This window comes from Phyllobates terribilis, unplaced genomic scaffold, assembly GCF_046119375.1.
Source record: "Phyllobates terribilis strain yellow unplaced genomic scaffold, ASM4611937v1 Scaffold_3__8_contigs__length_932513732, whole genome shotgun sequence".
Lineage (NCBI taxonomy): Eukaryota > Metazoa > Chordata > Amphibia > Anura > Dendrobatidae > Phyllobates > Phyllobates terribilis.
This window is the reverse complement of record NW_027362763.1, coordinates 512,229,233-512,250,563: the sequence shown is the minus strand read 5'-3', so window position 1 is coordinate 512,250,563 and position 21,331 is coordinate 512,229,233. Positions and strand designations below refer to the sequence as shown.

General features: G+C 41.1%; 1 protein-coding gene across 17 annotated transcripts in view; it reads left to right on the top strand.

Moving 5' to 3' along the window:
• The window catches only part of PTPRK (protein tyrosine phosphatase receptor type K), a 381,227-nt gene that overhangs the window by 262,805 nt on the left and 97,091 nt on the right, over positions 1-21,331 (top strand). For all 17 annotated transcript variants that reach the window (XM_073676054.1, XM_073676048.1, XM_073676055.1 and 14 more), the window contains exons 9-12: positions 1,178-1,287; positions 1,994-2,195; positions 3,188-3,293; positions 16,461-16,734. In XM_073676054.1, the coding sequence (XP_073532155.1) occupies positions 1,178-1,287; positions 1,994-2,195; positions 3,188-3,293; positions 16,461-16,734 (692 nt within the window). The remainder of the gene's footprint in view (positions 1-1,177; positions 1,288-1,993; positions 2,196-3,187; positions 3,294-16,460; positions 16,735-21,331) is intronic.

Below are 21,331 nucleotides of genomic sequence, written 5' to 3'. Positions count from 1 at the left end.
GTGACATGAGCGTTTGAACTAAAGATTTTGTTAAATCTAACCCCAAGACAGTGGGTGTGCTGCATGGGAGTTATGATATTTCTATTTCTGTGTGGTATAATCAGGTTTAGGTAGGTTAGAAAAAGAAGAAATCACAATAAGTGCAGTTTTGGAAAGATTTAATTTCAGGGACAGGGAAGACATGGTTCTAGCGATAGCAATCGCTGGTATTTTGTAGTAGTGTGTGGTGAGGTCAGAAGACTTGTAGAATTAAATGTCATCATTAACAGGACAGGAACCTATTGAAAATATATTCCACTTAAACCACTTTGTTCCTAGTCTTGTTAGACTATATGCAGAAAGGACTAGAAACTTAATATCCAAACAGAATTGGCACAGAGTGCTTTGCATATAGATTTTAGTGTTTTATGCACAGTACACATGATATTCCAAGGTTAACAATACATCCCAGCATTATATCCCATCTTATCCCAACATTACTATTATTGACTCCTTATAAGATCCGTGTGTGTCTAGTATGAAAAGTAGGTGGCGATCCCATTGAGGACATACCAGATGCAATCTCTGTACAGCACTGCAGAATACTTTGGCGATACGTAAGCTGCTGGAAATATTTTCGTTCTCAGCAAGTTTTTCTTTGATGTTGTCGCTGCAGTAATAGGCCATATAATCGTGTACATTTAAGGTGTTGTACAATGTCATAGAGGCTCATTTCTAACGCTGATTTTCACCATCTCATTGGGAATCAAAGGTTAGTTTAAGCTTAATGAATGAGGCCTCTTTATAGTTGATGGGGGAATACAGTCTCTAAGTACTCTAAGCAAATTCTGATCTTTTGAAAATAAATATTTTTGGCTCTCGATATGCCACAGAAATGGCAACTTCACTGGCAGCTTCCGTTACTGTGCCCCTTTCAGTGCAGCATCAAGCACCCTTATCAGATCTCTGTGCTCATCATATCTCCTGACTACTTGGATTTTGTTCCTAGTAGATTATAGAATTACTTTTTTTTTTTTTAATTTCATTAGCTAGAAAGAAAAAAAAGTGGCGACTGTGCACAAAGTATAAAGTGTCATGCAAAGCAGTTTAGGGTTGAGAGAAGAAGGAAATGTCATTATACTGTAGTGGTACAATAACAAAAAAAGTAATGTAAAAATTGTCATTTTGTTTTTTCCAGTACCTGGACATGTCCCATTCAGTTCGCTGAAGGGCACGCCATTTGAAGACAAGATCTTCCTGAATTGGAAAGAGCCAACAGAGCCAAATGGCATTATCACTCAATATGAGGTAGCACCGCATTCATCTGCTAAAATGTCGTCTTAAAATAATAGCCGTAATTAATCATGTCTGGTTCTACAGATTGTTGGTTCCTAGCAGCTTGAGGTTATTGGACCATCATGAAGGGCAGCGTAGTGATGAGGATAGTGAAGCCCTTGGACAGGTGCAGCGCCGTCTGTGCTGACCATTCTCCATTTTCCTAATAAGTTACATGATAAGATGAAACAACGAATGTACAGGTTATGGTCTTTATAACATTAAAGGATTATCCACTTTTAGAACTTTTTTTTTTTCTTAAATGCATGTATTTTTGGCTAAAAATAATTTTCCTAATTTTGGTTTTGTTAAAATTTTTCATTCTATAACCTTTGTGTTGCTGGCTGCAGAATGGGTTAACTCTGATCTGTCAAATTAGGTAATGATGACTCCAATGGGAGAGTTTCTTACTCTTATCTGCTTTTTTCTGGGCTCCTCTCACCTGGTTTATTGCCACAGACCACATTAAAGTTGAATTTGCAGGGAAAAAAAACCTGTAAAAGTCAAACAGTTCGACATTTTTAATGAAGCTTAAAAATAAAAAGTAGCACTGTTGTAGGAAAAAAGTACACCTTGAAGTAAGCAACCACTTTAATCTTGCTAGGCCTTTGATATAAAATTGACGTATGAAAGGTGTTCTATCCTAACTTTTTTTGTCCACTTCTCTCTATTTTCACAGGTGAAATACAACAGTATCCGGTCATTTGACCCCGCAGTTCCCGTGGCAGGTCCTCCTCAGACGGTGACCAAACTATGGAATAACACCCACCATGTCTTCTCTCAGCTGCACCCTGGCACTACATACCAGTTTCTCCTAAGAGCTAGTACAGTAAAGGGATTTGGACCAGCAACAGCCATTAATGTCACCACTAACATATCAGGTAATATAACCCATAATCTGATTAAGAAATATATTTTACTTGAAAATAGATGCAATTTATTGAATCGTCTGACCAAAATGGTTTTCTTATCACAATAATCCAAGAAATGGAAAACTGCTTACATTTTCATCTTAATTTCTCCTTATATGGAAATTTCTGAGTCCTGGATCCTTAATACAATACATATTACTTGTGCCCAATAGGCCTGTATTGACATAGGAAAGGGTGGTCTTTTAGACAGGAAGAACAGCACTGAATGCAACGTTAGACCTCATCCATTTTTGCCTTAATGTTTTATCTTTGTTTTTTATGGATAGAACACAAACTCCTAATCTGTGGACATGTTCACATACCCGTATTTTTTTTATGGACCTTATGTTCTTAAAAAAACCACGAGGACACGTTTGTTTTTGATTCGCATTTGTTCAAAATTGCCCGTATTCTTCTTTTGGTATCTGAGACAGAAGCTCAAAGGTTAAATCTGCGTTGGAGACACTATTAACAGCTCGCGTTTCAGATTTCACCAACAGATAACACAGGTAAAAGTGTAGAAACCTGACGGACCCTATTGTTATAGTCAACGGGGTCTACCCTTATTACTTTTTTTCGATTCCTACAACAGAAAATTGATCTAATGACTCAGATTTAAACAGAGCCTCAACGGAGACCTCCGGTTCTGTTCGCACTTCTCTTCAGTTTTTAGTTGTTTTCTTCTGCTATGCTGCTTGGTCAATGACCTGTCAGTCAAGCAGACAAAGGTCACGCTAGGCAGGGAATAGAGCTGATGAGCAGAGGCTCAAGAAGTGCTCCGATCATGCCCAGAGCACTGCAGCCACATTTGCTTATGGAATAAAACCTAGCAGCAGAGCAACGGGCTGCTTAAGTGAAGGTACAGATCGTCTTCTGTGTCAGACACCCTTTAAATATCATTTCTACACAAGAGTTTTCTGTTTGTCCTTTTCCTTTATCAGTTGTATTTCATGTTTTTACAGCTCCAACGTTACCGGATTATGAAGGTGTTGATGCATCTCTTAATGAAACTGCCACCACCATCACTGTTCTGCTTAGACCTGCCCAGGCTAAAGGTGCTCCTATCAGGTATGTGGGAGCACTCGCTATATTGCCGGTTCATTTTTCCTGTATAAAATATATATCAGAATAAAAAATCCCTGTAAAACTAAACTGTGAACCTGACCCTATTTTAAAGCCGCTAGATCTGGAACATGTATTACCTACCATGTACCTTAACTCCTAGCTTTGCTAAAAGCCTTTGTATAAGAATAATCCATGCTAAGCATTCTGCGTTCTCCAAGTGCAGTCCGGTTCTTTTCAGTGTTCCTCTTTCACCATTTCCCTTTCTCCTTTGCTATCTCGTTGCATATGTGACAGATACAGTGGGCAGATTTTCACTGGATGAAGGGTTCTTCCTCTAGCTTTGCCAAGAGTTGGTAGCTAAATTTGAAGGCTCATTACTGAAATCTGTAATTGTAGACGTGACAAGGTTTCCTGGAACTTTACAAGTCTGTTCTGTCTTTGTCAATTATGGGAATCCTTCTCCTCCTCCTCTGTGGTTTGAAAAAGCCAAGCTACATTGATTATTAAATTTTGGTGCCTGTGGCTTTGAGCTGTGAGAAGCGGGCTTAGGCCGGTGCTTCGTATGTAGACACTTTGTTGTGTGTGTATGTGAGCTTCACTAGTCGAATTTGATTCAGTGCTTTCATTGCCGGGGATTCGTGCATCTGTCACGGTAGTTTTAGAGATATCAGCACATTTTTCCAAAGGCACACAACTCATCCTGTGCAAGTCAACTACATTATTTAGACAGCACCAGTAAAATTGCTGAAATGACTTGGCGGAAGTAATGGGGAAACGCACTTTATAATGGCAGTCATGCAGTCTTTAATTATATTCATCGGGCTTTGTTTTTTCAACACTGCTTGTCTAAGAAAGTGCGTATTGTCAGAGGTAATACTTGGTAATAAGCAGCACTCCGAGACTAATGACTTATTTTCAGTGAATAAGTGAAAGCGTAGGTTGGTGTGCTCTAAACTAAAAGGGAGCTCCGTGAGCAGACAGAACAGTGCAGCCATTTCTTTGCTTGTCTACCTAAGCGCGCTCACTATGTACGGATGAGGTCATGCATGCCCAATCTCATTCTCTTCTCCTAGGCGTTGCGTGCAAACTACTGTTGTGCACAGTTCAGCGAAATTGATCATTCTACATTTGTTATTGTTATGGAAGCCTTTAAAGGGGTGGTCTGAAACACAAATTAATTTTCATCTTAAATGTCTATTTATTTAACGCCATGATCTAATCTATTTTCTATATATTTTAAGTAAAAAGTCCCTACCATTCCCTCACTACACGATCTAACTGCTTTATTTTTTTTACTGCTTCCTTTTTTGATATTTTATTTGAAGATCCCAGTGCAGTGTCATCAGGGGCGGAGTCTGTGATCACTGCCGCAGCCTCTGCCCCCCTCCCTGAAACGAAGCGTCATCAGTGACTCCCGTTTCAGGGGCTTGGATAGTCCCTGCTCTACTGAGCATGCGCCGGTTTTCAATTCCTACGGATGCTCAGTAGATTTTTGTCACTGTGCAATATGCACAATGACAGTGCGCTCTCTCTCGCCAGCTCTGATCAGAAGTAACAAATCGGCAGGAGAGCGCACTGTCAATTTGCGTTGTAAGAATACCCTTCATGCAGAGATTAGCGCCGCTCCTGTAAGTGACGTCACAATTGTATGTTTGTGTATTATGTTTATTATTTTATGCAATTTTATATCTTTATTAATTTTTACATTTTAACAATAATTTGACCTTTCTTGATGAACAAAACAAATTGTGATTGTGGTCAGAAAGTTTGTTGTGTGGTGGCTTGTAAAGCGAGAGACAATGCAGGTTATCTACCATCTGCTTCAAACATTTGCAAGAATCTTGTCTTCAGCAACTGTAAGGATGCAAGGCAGTCTATTTTAGTCCAGTGGACAGATTTCTGTCCATCTGTGCTGGAATTACAACATGTCAGTTAGAGTCTGGATCTGTGTAGCTCTAAGCCAAGATAGCGAAGAAGCTGCAGCAAGGTCAGGAGGTGGGGATGCCTGTCAGCTCTTTCTGTCTCTAATGATATGACAACTGCAAATTGGAGCCTTAAGCAGAGCCCAAAGCCAGTCATTATGGTCAGCCCTGGGTTCAAGCCTCTCCATAATATCATTTCAAAGGGAAATGCTAATGTAAATTGTGTTAAAAATATATATAAAAAAATAAAATATCTTGAGCGAAGAGCTTAATCTGCTCCGAGTCTTCCATAAATGTCGGGTTGCGCTATGATTGCGAGACTCCTTGAATACTAAACAATCTCTAACTTCTGTTTTGTTCTATGAAATGTTTGGAGTGTTCCGGAATGTAGAATAGTGCTTATGCTAAGCTATTGACGAAGTGTATTTTTAATACACAGTTTATTTTAATTATTTTTGTAGAGTCATATGGAAAATGACTATGTGCTGCTTTTCTCCTATTTCAGGTGTCATTGTGTGATGTTAGTCTGTAGGGACTCCCGAATTTGAGGATGGGTTATAAAGGAGCTCTCGTGCATGTAAGAATTGAGTAATATGCCTGACTTTTTTTATAGGACAAGACTTATGGTGTGAACATGGCCAAAAAGTTAGTGGGATGATGAATCTTATTCTTTTTCATGTTGTGAAATTCAGTAGAATTGTTAACAGAATCCACAACATAAATCCAGAACTTAAACTCCGCAGCCAAGCTGCCCCATTGTAATTCAGTTGGGGTGGTGTAGTGCAGAATCTGCAGCAATAAACATGGTGCAGATATTTCTTCACTCCACATTTGACTTAGCACAGATGTTTGCTGAACATGTGAAGAATTAGGTGTAACATGATTGACCCTTTCACGTGGTATTACTGGCTGAATATGGGATAAAATCCTGATCCTACAGCATGTTAAATAACCAAATATTCTAGAAAATACTTGAATTGTAACAAGTGCCAAATCTTTAATGTCAGGCAGGTTTAGACAAACAGCATGGCACTAGGCTGCATACTTTTGAGCATGCTTGTAGTTGCCCAATACTTGAGCCAGATACTTAATGTTTGATGATGGTTTAAAACTACGTATTGGATGGTTGGCTTAGTTTTGTTAATAGTTTGTTTTTCTAAATTTCAAGACGAGTGAGTCAGTGGCTTATTAAAGGTTTATGGTATTTCTGTGGATAGCTTGCTCTTATTTGATAGAAAATGTGCTATTTAAGCAATTTGTAAAACACTTCATTAAAAAATATTGTCTCACTGCTTAAAGATCAGTAATGGGCAGCACGGTGGCTCAGTGGTTAGCAGTACAGTCTTGCAGCGCTGGGGTCTTGGATTCAAATCCCACCAAGGACAACATCTGCAAGGAGTTTATATGTTCTCCCCGTGTTTGCGTGGGTTTCCTCCCATACTCCAAAGACATACTGATAGGGAATGTAGATTGTGAGCCCCAATGGGGACAGTGATGATAATGTCTGTAAAGTGCTGTGGAATTAATGGCGATATATATATATATATATATATATATATATATATATATATATATATATATATATATATATATATATATATATATATATATATATATATATATGTGAGTAAAATAAAAAATCCAAGACTGAATAAACTGACCTTTACAGTACATTGTTGTCGCATGTAAATCTTCTCTAGAATCAGAGATGCCGCAACAGATAATAAGAATTGGGCGCATATGTTTGACAGACAGGATAGTAAGAACCGAAAGACAAACTGCTTGGAAACCTTAAAGAAAGATGTGATTTCAGTTTGGGGGGAGGGAAAATATATTCAAGCACCTATAGTGCTGGCGGAAAAATGATCAAGGGACACTGCCTACTTCAGTGGGTGGCAACTTTCAGTGCGTGAAAATCTGGAGAGTTCTGAGGTGCACCAGAAGCTGCTTTACTGGTTGTCTGTTATAAGGTCAGATAGGTTCTGCTTTTCTACATTTTTCGTTTAAAAAACCGATACACCTTAAAAAAAAAAAAAAATTGTACTTGAAATGAATAAAATGGTTTGGAAACTTGACAAATATCTAAGTTTACTCTATTTGCATCGATTGCATGATATTTTTATTTTCCACACTCATACAGAAACGCATGTTACCGCCATTCTGCTCTCCTTGACCTAGCAGCATAGTACTGGTAACTGAAGTTAGTAGATTTATAAATATATTTTTTGACAAACCGGCTAATAACTACAAGTGTTAAGTACCGTACTTAAAAAGTGGAACAAAATGCAAATAATTTAAAAGGTTAAAAAGTTTGGAAGATGATATAAAGGATAATTTGCTTATCACGGGGGGTCCCATCCACGGGACCATTACTGATCCCAAGAATAGGATTCTAGATAGTTTTGTCAAATGACCGGTGGAGGAAATCCCTGAGCAGAGCCAAAGGGATTTATACACACACTGCAGATCTATTTTTTTCCCACATATTGGTGCTGATCTGAACATCTGGTCTACACCAATGCAATGTTTTGATGTCTCTAAATCCATGTAAGTAGATGTTTATCTGAATTTCCCCTATTATTTAGAGTATCCTAATTCTCATGTATACAATATGATCTTATAGTTTACAAGGCACCACTGAATCTAGTGAAGTAACATTGCCAAGGCTCCAGATCTTCACAAAAACTAAAAAGTGCTGGTTTAAAGGCAGGACATGTAGTGAAATTCTAATTGAGTACTTTAGCCTTTTTTAGTCTTTCGCAGTCATATTGTCTGTAAAGGGGTTTTATCTGAAAATAAAATATTATTTAGATCCATTTTTTGAGTTAAATTTACTACTTTTTTTTTTTCAATATGTAGCTGTGTGTATATATGAATGTGTGTATATATCTACAATATAATTGTCTGTCTGTCTGTCTGTCTGTCTGTCTGTCTGTCTGTCTGTCTGTCTGTCTGTCTGTCTGTCCTGGAAATCCAGGGTCGCTGATTGGTCCGGCCGCGGCCAATCAGCGATGCGGCATTTCTGAAAAACATGGCGGCCGTTAGCGGCTCATGTGCGGCACGGAGGTCAGCGGCGATGCAGCCGGCTACTCGCAGCATAAGTCCCCCGACCGCAGGCGCCGCTGACCTACATGCGGCTATCGTCGGGAGATCAGCTGCTACGGCCGCTTATCTCCTGAGGACAAGTGTGACGCCCCTCCCCTCCTCTCCCCTCCCATCTCCTCCCGTCCCTCCCCCCCGCTCGATCAGGACCCCGGCACTGGCGTCATGCTTACCCCTCCCCGTGCCTCCGCAGCAGCTCCTGTGTCTTTCACTGATGCTCTGTGACGTCTCAGGTCAGAGGGCGCGGTGACGTCTTTACACCGCTCTCTCTCCTGACCGGTCACAGCGTCAACATGCCGGCTACGCTGGAGTCCAGAGAAGCAGCTGAGAAGGGAGGTGAGTATTGGATTATTTTTTTTTGTATGGGGCCATAGGGGACCTGCATGGGGCACTATGGGGGGATGGATATACAGGGGATATGACATCCTGCATGGGGCATTATATGGGGGGAGAGGTCACATCCTGCATGGGGCATTATATGGGGGGAGAGGTCACATCCTACATGGGGCATTATATGGGGGAGAGGTGACATCCTGCTTGGGGCATTATATACGGGGGATGTGACTTCCTGCATGGGGTATTATATACGGGGGATGTGACTTCCTGCATGGGGCATTATATGCGGGGGATGTGACATCCTGCATGGGGTATTATATACGGGGGATGTGACTTCCTGCATGGGGCATTATAAAGGAGGGTCGGGAGACATATGCTAGAATACCTGATGCGTTACAATCGGGCCACCATCTAGTGTGTGTGTGTATATATATATATATATATATATATATATATATATATATATATATATATATATATATATATATATATATATATATATATATATATATATATATATATATATATATATACACATTGCTGTGCAAATTAATTGGGACAAACCAAAAAACCCCTTTTTTGAATATTTAATAATAAAATGTTATAATGCACTGTTACATACTAATTTTAGTAAGAAATATGTCCTCCTTTAGCAGATATGAGATTTTCAATGCATTTTTGCATAAATTCTTCAATTCTTCATCATGGAGCCACACTTGTATGGCACTATTTATCATGCTTTCTTTGATTGTACAGTCCATTTTGCCAAGACGTCTCTTCACAATGCTACTCAAATTTTCTATAGGATTTAAGTCTGGTGAATTGCCAGGCCAGTCCAGCACTTTTACTTTATTTTCTTCCAGGAATTTCTTCACACGCTTGGAATTGTGGCATGGAGCCAAATCTTGTTGGCATGTCCCTTCAAATTTACGCGTGAATGGCACAATAAAACATTTTAAGGCTATGAGCCCACGATGCAGAAAATTTCTGCATCTCCCTGGCAGAAAAAACATATGCGGCTTGTACATGCGTTTTTCCTGCGTAATACATGCGGATTCACATGCGTTTCCGCATGCGGATTGACAAGCGCTTTCAAAGCGATTTTAGCATCACTTTGAAAGTGCTTGACAACTAGGTCACACTATATAAATCCATGCAAACTGCACTTGGGGACACTTTCAAAGTTTTCCCAATTTGTTCTCCTGTTTGAATCTCCTCTGAAGAGTGGCATCATGGGCTCCTCAAAACAACTGTCAAATGATCTGAAAACAAAGATTATTCAACATAGTTGTTCAGTTGTTTAACCTGTCAGTTTCCACTGTGAGGAACATAGTAAGGAAATGGAAGAACACAGGGACAGTTCTTGTTAAGGCCAGAAGTGGCAGGCCAAGAAAAACGTCAGAAAGGCAGAGAAGAAGAATGGTGAGATCAGTCAAGGACAATCCTCAGACCACCTCCAGAGAGCTGCCGCATCAACTTGCTTCAGATGGTGTCACTGTGCATCGGTCAACTATACAACGCACTTTGCACAAGGAGAAGCTGTATGGGAGAGTGATGCGAAAGAAGCCGTTTCTGCAAGCACGCGCCACAAACAGAGTCGGTTGAGGTATGCAAAAGCACATTTGGAGAAGCCAATTTCTTTTTGGAAGAAGGTCCTGTGGACTGATGAAACCAAGATTGAGTTGTTTTGTTATACAAAAAGGCGCTATGCATGGCGGCAAAAAAACACAGCATTCCAAGAAATACACTTGCTACCCACAGTAAAATTTGGTGGAGGTTCCATCATGCTTTGGGGCTGTGTGGCCAATGCCGGCACCGGGAATCTTGGTAAAGTTGAGGGACGCATGGATTCCACTCAGTATCCGCAGATTCTTGACAATAATGTTCAAGAATCAGTGATAAAGTTGAAGTTACGCAGGGGATGGAGCTTTTAGCAAGACAATGATCCAAAACACCGCTCCAAATCTACTCAGGCATTCATGCAGAGGAACAATTACAATGTTCTGGAATGGCCATCCCAGTCCCCAGACCTGAATATCATTGAACATCTGTGGGATCATTTGAAGAGGGCTGTCCATGCTCGGCTGCCATCAAACTTAACTGAACTGGAATTGTTTTGTAAAGAGGAATGGTCAAAAATACCTTCATCCAGGATCCAGGAACTCATTAAAAGCTACAGGAAGTGACTAGAGGCTGTTATTTTTGCAAAAGGAGGATCTACTAAATATTAATGTCACTTTTCTGGTGAGGTGCCCATACTTAAGCACCTGTCAAATTTTGTTTGAATGCAGATTGCACATTTTCTGTTAGTACAATAAACCTCATTTCAAGGCAGAAACATTACTGTGTCCAACAGTTATTACATATATCAAACTGAAATAGCTGTTGCAAAAACACCAATTTTAAGAAAACATTAAGCTTAAGGTTAATAGGGGTGCCCAAACTTTTTCATATAACTGTGTATATATATATAACTGTGTATAAATGGAAATCAAATTTATTAACCAATGGAGGCCTGGATTTTGAGTCACCCCCAAAATTAAAGTGTAAAAACACACTACAGGCTAATCCAACTTTGATGTAATTTCCTTAAAACAAGTCAAAATGAGGCTCAGTATTGTGTGTGGTTTACATGTGCCTGTATGACCTCCCTACAACGCCTGGGCATGCTCCTGATGAGGTTGCGGATGGTCTCCTGTGGGATCTCCTCCAGGATGGCACATCAATGCGAGCTGTGGCAAGAAGGTTTGCTGTGTCTGTCAGCGTAGTGTCCAGAGGCTGGAGGTGCTACCAGGCGACAGGCCAGTACACCAGGAGATGTGGCGGGGGCTGCAGTAGGGCAACAACCCAGCAGTAGGACCGCTACCTCCGCCTTTGTGCAAGGAGGAACAGGAGGAGCACTGCCAGAGCCCTGCAAAATGACCTCCAGCAGGCCACAAATGTGCATGTGTCTGTACAAATGGTTTGAAACTGACTCTGAGGGTGGTATGAGGGCCCGACGTCCACAGATGGGGGTTGTGCTCACAGCCCAACACCGTGCAGGATGCTTGGCATTTGCCACAGAACACCAGGATTGGCAAAGTCGCCACTGGCGCCCTGTGCTCTTCACAGATGAAAGCAAGTTCACACTGAGCACGTGACAGAGCCTGTAGACGCCATGGAGAGCGATCTGCTGCCTGCAACATCCTTCAGAATGACCGCTTTGGCAGTGCGTCAGTAACGGTGTGGGGTGGCATTTCTTTGGAGGACGGCACAGCCCACCGTGTGCTCGCCAGAGGTAGCCTGACTGCCATTAGGTACCGAGATGAGATCCTCAGACCCCTTGTGACACCATATGCTGGTGCGGTTGGCCCTGGGTTCCTCCTAATGCAGGACAATGCCAGACCTCATGGGGCTGGAGTGTTTGAGCAGTTCCTGCAAGATGAAGCTATGGACTCACCCGCCCGTTCCCCAGACCTGAATCCAATTAAGCACATCTGGGACATCATGTCTCGCTCCATCCACCAACGTCACGTTGCACCACAGGCTGTCCAGGAGTTGGCGGATGATTTAGTCCAGGTCTGGGAGGAGATCCCACAGGAGACCATCCGCAACCTCATCAGGAGCATGCCCTGGCGTTGTAGGGAGGTCATACAGGCACGTGGAGGCCACACACAATACTGAGCCTCATTTTGACTTGTTTTAAGGACATTACATCAAAGTTGGATTAGCCTGTAGTGTGTTTTTCCACTTTAATTTTGGAGGTGACTCCAAATTCAGGCCTCCATTAGTTAAGAAGTTTGATTTCCATTGATTTTTTGTGTGATTTTCTTGTCAGCACATTCAAGTTTGTACAGAACAAAGTATTACATGAGAATATTTCATTCATTCAGATCTAGGATGTGTTCCATTTATTCATTTGAGCAGTGTATATATGTATGTGTGTGTGTGTGTATATGTTTATACAGTGGGTACAGAAAGTATTCAGACCGCTTTAAATTTTTCACTTTTTTTTTTCATTAAAGTACACTCTGCACCCAATCTTGACTGGAAAAAAACAAATGTAGAATTTTTTGCAAATGTATTAAAAAATAAAAATTGAGATATCACATGGTCATAAGTAGTGTTGTGCGAATTTGTTCGGCATTTCAAATTCGTGTTCAGGGTTCCAACTTGTTCGCGACAAAAAAATCGGCTCCGCTCATGAACATCCCTGATTAGCCACGCTGTCACGCAGATGACATGAAAAAATTCGCTCAACACTAGTCATAAATATTCAGACCCTTTGCTCAGACACTCATATTTAAGTCACATGCTGTCCATTTCTTTGTGATCCTCCTTGAGATAGTTCTACTCCTTCATTGGAGTCCAGCTTTGTTTAATTAAACTCGTAGGACTTGATTTGGAAAGGCACACATCTTTCTCTATAAGATCTCACAGCTCACAGTGCATGTCAGACCAAATGAGAATCATGAGCTCAAAGGAACTGTCCAAGGAGCTCAGAGACAGAATTGTGGCAAGGCACAGATCTGGCCTCTTCCAGAGTGCTCTGTACCTCAGACTTGGCCGTAGGTTCACCTTCCAACAAGACAATGACCTTAAGCACACAGCTAAAATAACAAAGGAGTGGCTTCAGACCATTCTTGACTGGACTAGCCAGAGCCCTGACTTAAACCCAATTGAGCATCTCTGGAGAGACCTGAAAATTGTTGTCCACCAACGTTCACCATCCAACCCGATGGAACTGGAGAGGATCTGCAGAATTTGTACATTTCTGGTGGGCGTGGGGAGCAGTGAATATTCTTTTTCTTTAGCAGCGGGCACAGCGTAGGCTGCAGCACGCGGCTGCTGCCTCCTATGCCCCGCTCATCTGCCGTCCCCCCCCACACCCTTCACCCCCCACACCCTTTACCACCGACAGTATATAGTATATACTACGGCTAGTATTCGGACTATAAGATGCACCCCCCCACTTTCCTCCAAAATTTTGGAGGAAAAAAGTGCATCTTATAGTCTGAAAAATGCGTTATGTACGTATATATACGTGTATATATGTATGTATAATACGTACACACACACATACACACACAGTTTGGACACACCTTCTCATTTAAAGATTTTTCTCTATTTTCATGACTTTGAAAATTGTACATTCACACTGAAGGCATCAAAACTATGAATTAACACATGTGGAATTATATACTTAACAAAAAAGTGTGAAACAACTGAAAATATGTCTTATATTCCAGGTTCTTCAAAGTAGCCACCTTTTGCTTTGCACACTCTTGGCATTCTCTTGATGAGCTTGAAGAGGTAGTCACCGGAAATGGTTTTCACTTCACAGGTGTGCCCTGTCAGGTTTAATAAGTGGGATTTCTTGCCTTATAAATGGGGTTGGGACCATCAGTTGTGTTGTGCAGAGGTCAGGTGGATACACAGCTGATAGTCCTACTGAATAGACTGTTAGAATTTGTATTATGGCAAGAAAAAAGCAGCTAAGTAAAGAAAAACGAGTGGCCATCATTACTAAAGGTCAGTAAGTCCAGAAAATTGGGCAAACTTTGAATGTGTCGCCAAGTGCAGTTGCAAAAACCATCAAGCGCTTCAAAGAAACTGGCTCACATGAGGACCGCGCCAGAAAAGGAAGACCAAGAGTCACCTCTGCTTCTGAGGATAAGTTTATCCGAGTCACCAGCCTCAGAAATCGCAGGTTACAGCAGCTCAGATTAGAGACCAGGTCAATGCCACACAGAGTTCTAGCAGCAGACACATCTCTTCAACAACTGTTAAGAGGAGACTTTGTGCAGCAGGCCTTCATGGTAAAATAGCTGCTAGGAAACCACTGCTAAGGACAGGCAACAAGCATAAGAGACTTGTTTGGGCTAAAGAACACAAGGAATGGACATTAGACCAGTGGAAATCTGTGCTTTGGTCTGATGAGTTCAAATTTGAGATCTTTGGTTCCAACCACCGTGTCTTTGGGCGACACAGAAAAGGTGAACGGATGGACTCTACATGCCTGGTTCCCACCGTGAAGCATGGAGGAGGAGGTGTGATGGTGTGGGGGTGCTTTGCTGGTGACACTGTTGGGGATTTATTCAAAATTGAAGGCATACTGAACCAGCATGGCTACCACAGCATCTTGCAGCGGCATGCTGTTTCATCCGGTTTGCGTTTAGTTGGACCATCATTTATTTTTCAACAGGACAATGACCCCAAACACACCTCCAGGCTGTGTAAGGGCTATTTGACCAAGAGGGAGAGTGATGGGGTGCTACGTCAGATGACCTGGCCTCCACAGTCACCAGACCTGAACCCAATCGAGATGGTTTGGGGTGAGCTGGAGCGCAGAGTGAAGGCAAAAGGGCCAACAAATGCTAAGCATCTCTGGGAGCTCCTTCAAGATTGTTGGAAGACCATTTCCGGTGACTACCTCTTGAAGCTCATCAAGAGAATCCCAAGAGTGTGCAAAGCAGTCATCAAAGCAAAAGGTGGCTACTTTGAAGAACCTAGAATATAAGACATATTTTCAGTTGTTTCACACTTTTTTGTTAAGTATATAATTCCACATGTGTTAATTCATAGTTTTGATGCCTTCAGTGTGAATGCACAATTTTCAAAGTCATGAAAATACAGAAAAATCTTTAAATGAGGTGTGTCCAAACTTTTGGTCTGTACTGTATGTGTAGTGCGTGTGTGTATATGTATGTACACACACACACATAGCGGGTGAAATAAATATTAAACATGTCACCAATTTTCTAAGTAGATATATTTCTAAAGGTGCTGTTGACATGAAATTCTTACCAGATGTCTGTAACAATCCACACAGGCAAATAAATCAAGCCACAGATGTCCATAGATTAAGTTTTCTGTGTAATAATAAGAAGGGGAAAAAGTATTGAACACGCTTACTGAAATTTAATTAATACTTTGTACAAAAACCTTTGTTGATGATGACCACTTCAAGACATCTTCTATATGGAGAAATTAGTCACATACATTGCTCAGGTGTGATTTTTGACCCATTCTTCTACCCAAACTCTCTTCAAATCCTGAAGTTTCCGTGGGCTCTTTCAATGAACTCAAAGCTTTAGTTCTTTTCATATATTTTTCATGTAAAGATTGGTATAAAAAAAAAGGAACTCTTGAATTTTGGGGCTATTTTAGACTCCTCTACTTCCTGTCCTTTGAGGAAGCGTTTACAAAAGTCTGTCGCCACAGATGGATTACAATGACAGGTAACACCTCTGTACACAGATGACAACACAGGATCCATCAGTAGCTGATGTAGTAGCTCCCCCTTCTTTCTAATTTTGCTACTAATATACATGTGGCATTCCTGATAGAACAGGAAGTTGGAATCTAGAATAGCCTCAGCAACCTGTGTAAAAATTGCAAGTTTTCCCATTATTATATTCAATACAAATCATGTTATTGAAGAAAAAAATGGCTATAAACTAAAATATACATATAACACAACAATGTAATTTTCTGATCATAAATGTCAGGTTGTCACTCTGTTTGCCTGCTGGAGATTGTCACGTGACCTCTTACATGTGATTTGCATACTTGTGGTCATGTGCCAGTTGTTTTCTTTTCATGTTTCTCTGTGTTTTCTTGCTCCAGCATGCAAACCGAGTGAAATCTTCACAGTGTGCACATTATGATATGGCAACATAGTCAGAGTAACTGCAGAAAGTCATGCTAGGCCACTTGATTTATGTCATGGGTTATCTTGATCTCTTAAGAATTTTAGTAATGTTTAAAGCCACTTGAAAATGATTGCTTTTATTGACATGGATGAAATAATGTTTTTCTTTTCCTTTAGTGCATACCAGATTGTGGTAGAAGAGTTGCACCCGCATCGGACAAAAAGGGAAACTGGAGGGATGGAATGTTATCAGGTTCCAGTTGCCTACAACAATGCTGGCACTGGTGGTTCCCCCTACTACTATGCTGCGGAGCTGCCCCCTTCTAACCTTCCTGAAGCTGCCCCATTTACCGTTGGTGACAACAGAACTTACCAGGGATTTTGGAACCCACCTCTAGCTCCTCGCAAAGGCTACAACATCTACTTCCAGGCAGTGAGCAGTGTTGAGAAGGTGAGTTGTTCTACTTTGCCAAGTCTTTCATTTAGTTGCAGAATTCATTTTCTTATTTTACTAAAGAATATGCATAGAATAGTTACTTAAGAAGTAAATTAAATAGCACACATACAAGAATATCATTTACTAAATATCACTATACATTAAAGGGGTTGTCCAAGCTTTGGGGTCACACTGTCAGGATTCTCCTGCGTTGGTGAGCAGATTCAGGACAGCAAGTATATGGTTTGCATTTTTGTGATCACGTGACAACTAAATTTACACGGCCTCCATCAATACAAGTGAGTGAGGCTGGACACGTCTAGTTGGAATGTGGCCGGAAGCATGGAAATCGCATATTTGTGCTCACATCTCAGCTCACTCCTGGCTCCATAGAATCCTGACAGCGCGCACTGTGCACGCTGTGAGGACTCACAAGTCAGCAGTTGCATACTGACTGCAGACTTGAACCCCATGCTTGACAACCCCTTTAAGCAGATTGTTTCAGACCGGTTTACTTGGTCTGAAACCTTGTCTGTACTTAGTTTTAGGGTTGCAGAATTAGATACCAACAAATATAATTAAAGTGTTTTCCAAAGTAAATTTTTTACTACTTCATTGTTGATAAAATGGGGTTAGCAAATTCAGTAAACTAATTAAAGTATCTCTTCCAAATCTGAGTCTAAATAAGACCATCGGTGCCCTGTTTAAATGCCTGCTTGCTTTTAAAGGTTCAGGTAAAAAGTAAAGCCAGTTACATACGAAGAGGCAGTGTGTTACTGCCCGTTTATTCCAGTGATCACTGAGGTCTCAACACCCAGCCTCTCGCCTATTAAAACGTGGCATGGTAGAAGTTTTCTTAATTAGAATCCTATACTGACATGATGTCATGGGTTAGGAGGATCAGGCATGTTGAATCATAATACCTGATCGTTTCTAGAGTGATAAGCCACCAGATGTGTACATCAGCAGCTTATTCAGATTTCCACTTTGAAAACATCGGGGGTACGGCGAAGTCCAAGAAATAGCTAGTGGTCAAATGAGCTGACCGGTATCGAAGGTTTATAGCCATCAATACTTTTAAGGCAGATCTGTCACCAGGTTTCATAATACTAACTGCATACAATATTAAAATAGAGCTCTTATGTCTGAACCTGGTGAGGCTGGTGTACTTACTTTGATAATCCATGTAAGTATTCCTTTTTGAAAATGTTCCTACCTAGAACTAAAATAAACATTTTATGAGTAATTTTTTAGCTCGTTTACTCATTTGTATTTTAGTATTATGCAGCCGTTCTAATGGATTTTCGAAGCACGTACACAGAGTCTAAGATTTATTTAATAATACAGTTTGTACTGTAACATCTAGTAATGCATCCTCTTCCCTTACTGTTACTCATTTAATCAACCTGTTTGGAGGATATGTAGAATACATTTTACTTTATTGTGCAGTTTTGTTTAGCACAATAAGTGCTTGTTTTCGTGCATTATCGCTTGCTGGCTCTTGTGGGTATTCAGAGGGGGGACGGTAGGGGCAGGCAGTGGGCGAAATGAATGAAAAGCTGCGAGGCTGAAGCCAAAGCTGCTATCTGTGAATGACTTCCTTGTTTAAAGTGAATAAGAGAAAAGCACAGCACGAAGTGCAATAACGCAAGATGCTTTAAAATCCAATTTGAGAATCTTCCCTTAGATAAGTAGGGTCCTCTCGGAGATCGCAGCGTCCTTGTTATAAAGTCATCATGCCAGGTGTCTGAGGATTACTTGAAATTGCTCAGATGTGCAGTGAGATTGATAGCTGGGATCTGTACCTGGATGTTTATAACCAAATGGAAATTGAAGTTTTATATTCTTTCCCTCCTGTTTCTGTTAAGGGTCTTTATAGATTGTGATCTCTGAAATTATTACTTTGCTACTCTCTTCTGTGAGATCTTTAGTAATAGAGGTCAAATTGCAGATGGTAATGATTATGCAACTGCATGCTGCTATTTAAATAGCTCTCATTAGATAAAGACTGATTGATTAATTCTAGAAAAATCACAACTTTATAGTTTAGAACAAAAAATAAGTATTTTATCATTAGGTGATAATTAACACGCTTAATATACAGTACTGTACAAAACTTTTAGGCTTGTGTAGAAAAAGTGCTGCAAATTATGAATGCTTTCAAAAATAAGTGATAGGTTTTTGTGAATGAACAAAAGGGAAATCTAAATCAAATCAATATTTGATGCAACCAGCCTTTGCCTTCGAAACAGCATTACATTTTCTAGGTTAACTAGCACAAAGACAAAGATTTTGTAGGACTAAGGTTAAGTGCACACGTAGCGTCCTTTTTTTTCAGCGTGGAAATGCATCAAAAACTAAGTGTAATCCTTCTACCAGCTAATGCAATGACAATCCTGATGTGCTGTGCACATGATGTGGAATTTTCCGCTCAGGGTTGTCATTGCGTTTAAATACTTAGCATGTCCATTGTATGCAGCGTTTCTGCATCGTTTCCCGCCCATTGACTTTCATTGAACCGCAGCAAACCTGGCGCCCCCTGGTGTCCTCCTGGTCCTCGCAATATCCCGGCGATGTGATCAGGCCGGCAGTACACTGACGGGAGCGTGCAGTGTACATCGCTGCTGCCGGGACTGATTTCTTGAGATGTCATCAGTTGATGAGCTCCGGGACCTCGGTTTACGGCATCGGTGCTGCGTGGGAACATTCCTGAGAATGTTCCCACTGACCACTGATGCAGTATGAGGTCACCAGAGCTGATTAGCTGATCTTCAGCTGATGAACTCAGGTGAACTCACTCCTGCAGCAGCATGTACACTGACAGGAGTGATTTTACACTTTTGTCAGTGTACAGAGGGCTGTTTTCTACAGCAGTCACATCAGTGATTGATGTGACTGGTGTAGAAGTGACCCGGATCACCAAGGGACAATCTGGATTACATTGTGATGGCGGACTGGTGAGGGATATGGTGTTTTTTTACTTTTGTCTTTTTTTTTTTTTACTGAAGAGCAAGGGATTCGGGGACTGGGCGTATAATAAAAAGAAATATCTTTAAAACAGTGTTAATTTTATTTCAATAAAATACTTTAATTCTGGCCGTGTCTTTTATTGAAAAAGCGTCAAAAACTTTACTATGTGATTAGTAATGGGGGCGTCTTCAAGACTCCCTCCATTACTAGCCTGGGCTTCATGTCATCTGCCAATACAAGGCTGACATGAACCCAAACCCCATTACCCCACTCGCCACGTCTACGGGGCAGTGGGAAGAGCGTATGCTAAGCGCCAGATTTGGCTCATTTTATGGATGCGCCATTTCTGGGACTGCTGAGGGGTGATATTATTAGCCACGGAGGGGGCCAGGATCCATGGCCTCTTCCCTGGCTATTGATATCAGCCCACAGCTGTCTGTTTAGCCTTTTCTGGTTAGATTTTATAGGGGGACCCTACGTCAATTTTTTTCTGAGATTCCCCTGTAATCTTGCCAGTAAAGGCTAAGCAAACAGCTGTGGGCTGTTATTATAAGCCAGGCTAATGCCCCATTCCCCGGCTAATAATATCAGCTCCCAGCCTTCGGCTTTCTCTCTGCTGGTTATGAAAATGATGCTGGAGCCCACGCCATTTTTTTGTTTTTTAATTTTAAGCTATGTGCCCACGATCCGGACATAGCAGCGCTTTGGATGCAGCATATTTTTGCTGCGTCCAAAACGTTGCATTCTATTGAACACAGGTAAATCCACATGTGTTCACTGAACCATGCGGATTTATCGCATTCAATACTTTCTAGTGGTCAAATTTCTGTTGCAGAGACTAGCGACTCCGCAAGAGAATTTTACATGCTGCGGTCCTGAAAGACGTGCCGCATGTCAGTGTCTGCTGTTGATCCTTAGTCTCATACGCACGCATAGTGGACATGTGATTTCTAGAGATCCCATCCACTGTAACAACTGAACGCTGCGGATTTGACGCTGTATAAACTCACAGCTTCAAACCTGCAGCTGCTCCTGATCGTGGCCATGTACCTAAACTCACCCGCAGCATGTCAATTTCTGCCGATTTTGACCGATTGAAGTGTCATTATATGCGGTGGATTCACATGTACCGACAACAAAAGTGCTGCATTAGAACACCACGTTTTGCTGTTCGTGGGGATGTAACGGCTAATGAAACAGCTGTGAGCTGTTAATAATAGCCAGGGACCATATTTGCCTAATGGCACCTTCCTAGGCTAAAAATAGCCGCTCTCCGCTGCCCCGGAAATTACATGAATGGAAATTCTAATGACAATGGGTATATGGGGTTAGCTGACACCTAGCCCTTTTGTTTGGTGATGACAAGGAGTCAATCAGACCCTTTCATTACCAAACCTAATCTAACTAAAGTAAAGAGTTAAATTAACACACAGACACAGAGCAAGCACTTTATTTGAAATACAACAGACCCATTTTTAAATTAAACAATATACTCACCCCAGTTCTGACAGTAATCCAAAGGTTAAAGCAATGTCCCACATTTCTTTTTTCCAATACCTTTATTTAGCTCCTAACAGCATGCATTTCAGTGCAAAAGCGCATAAAAAAAATCGTGAAATGCGTTTTTTTTCCGCAGCGTTTT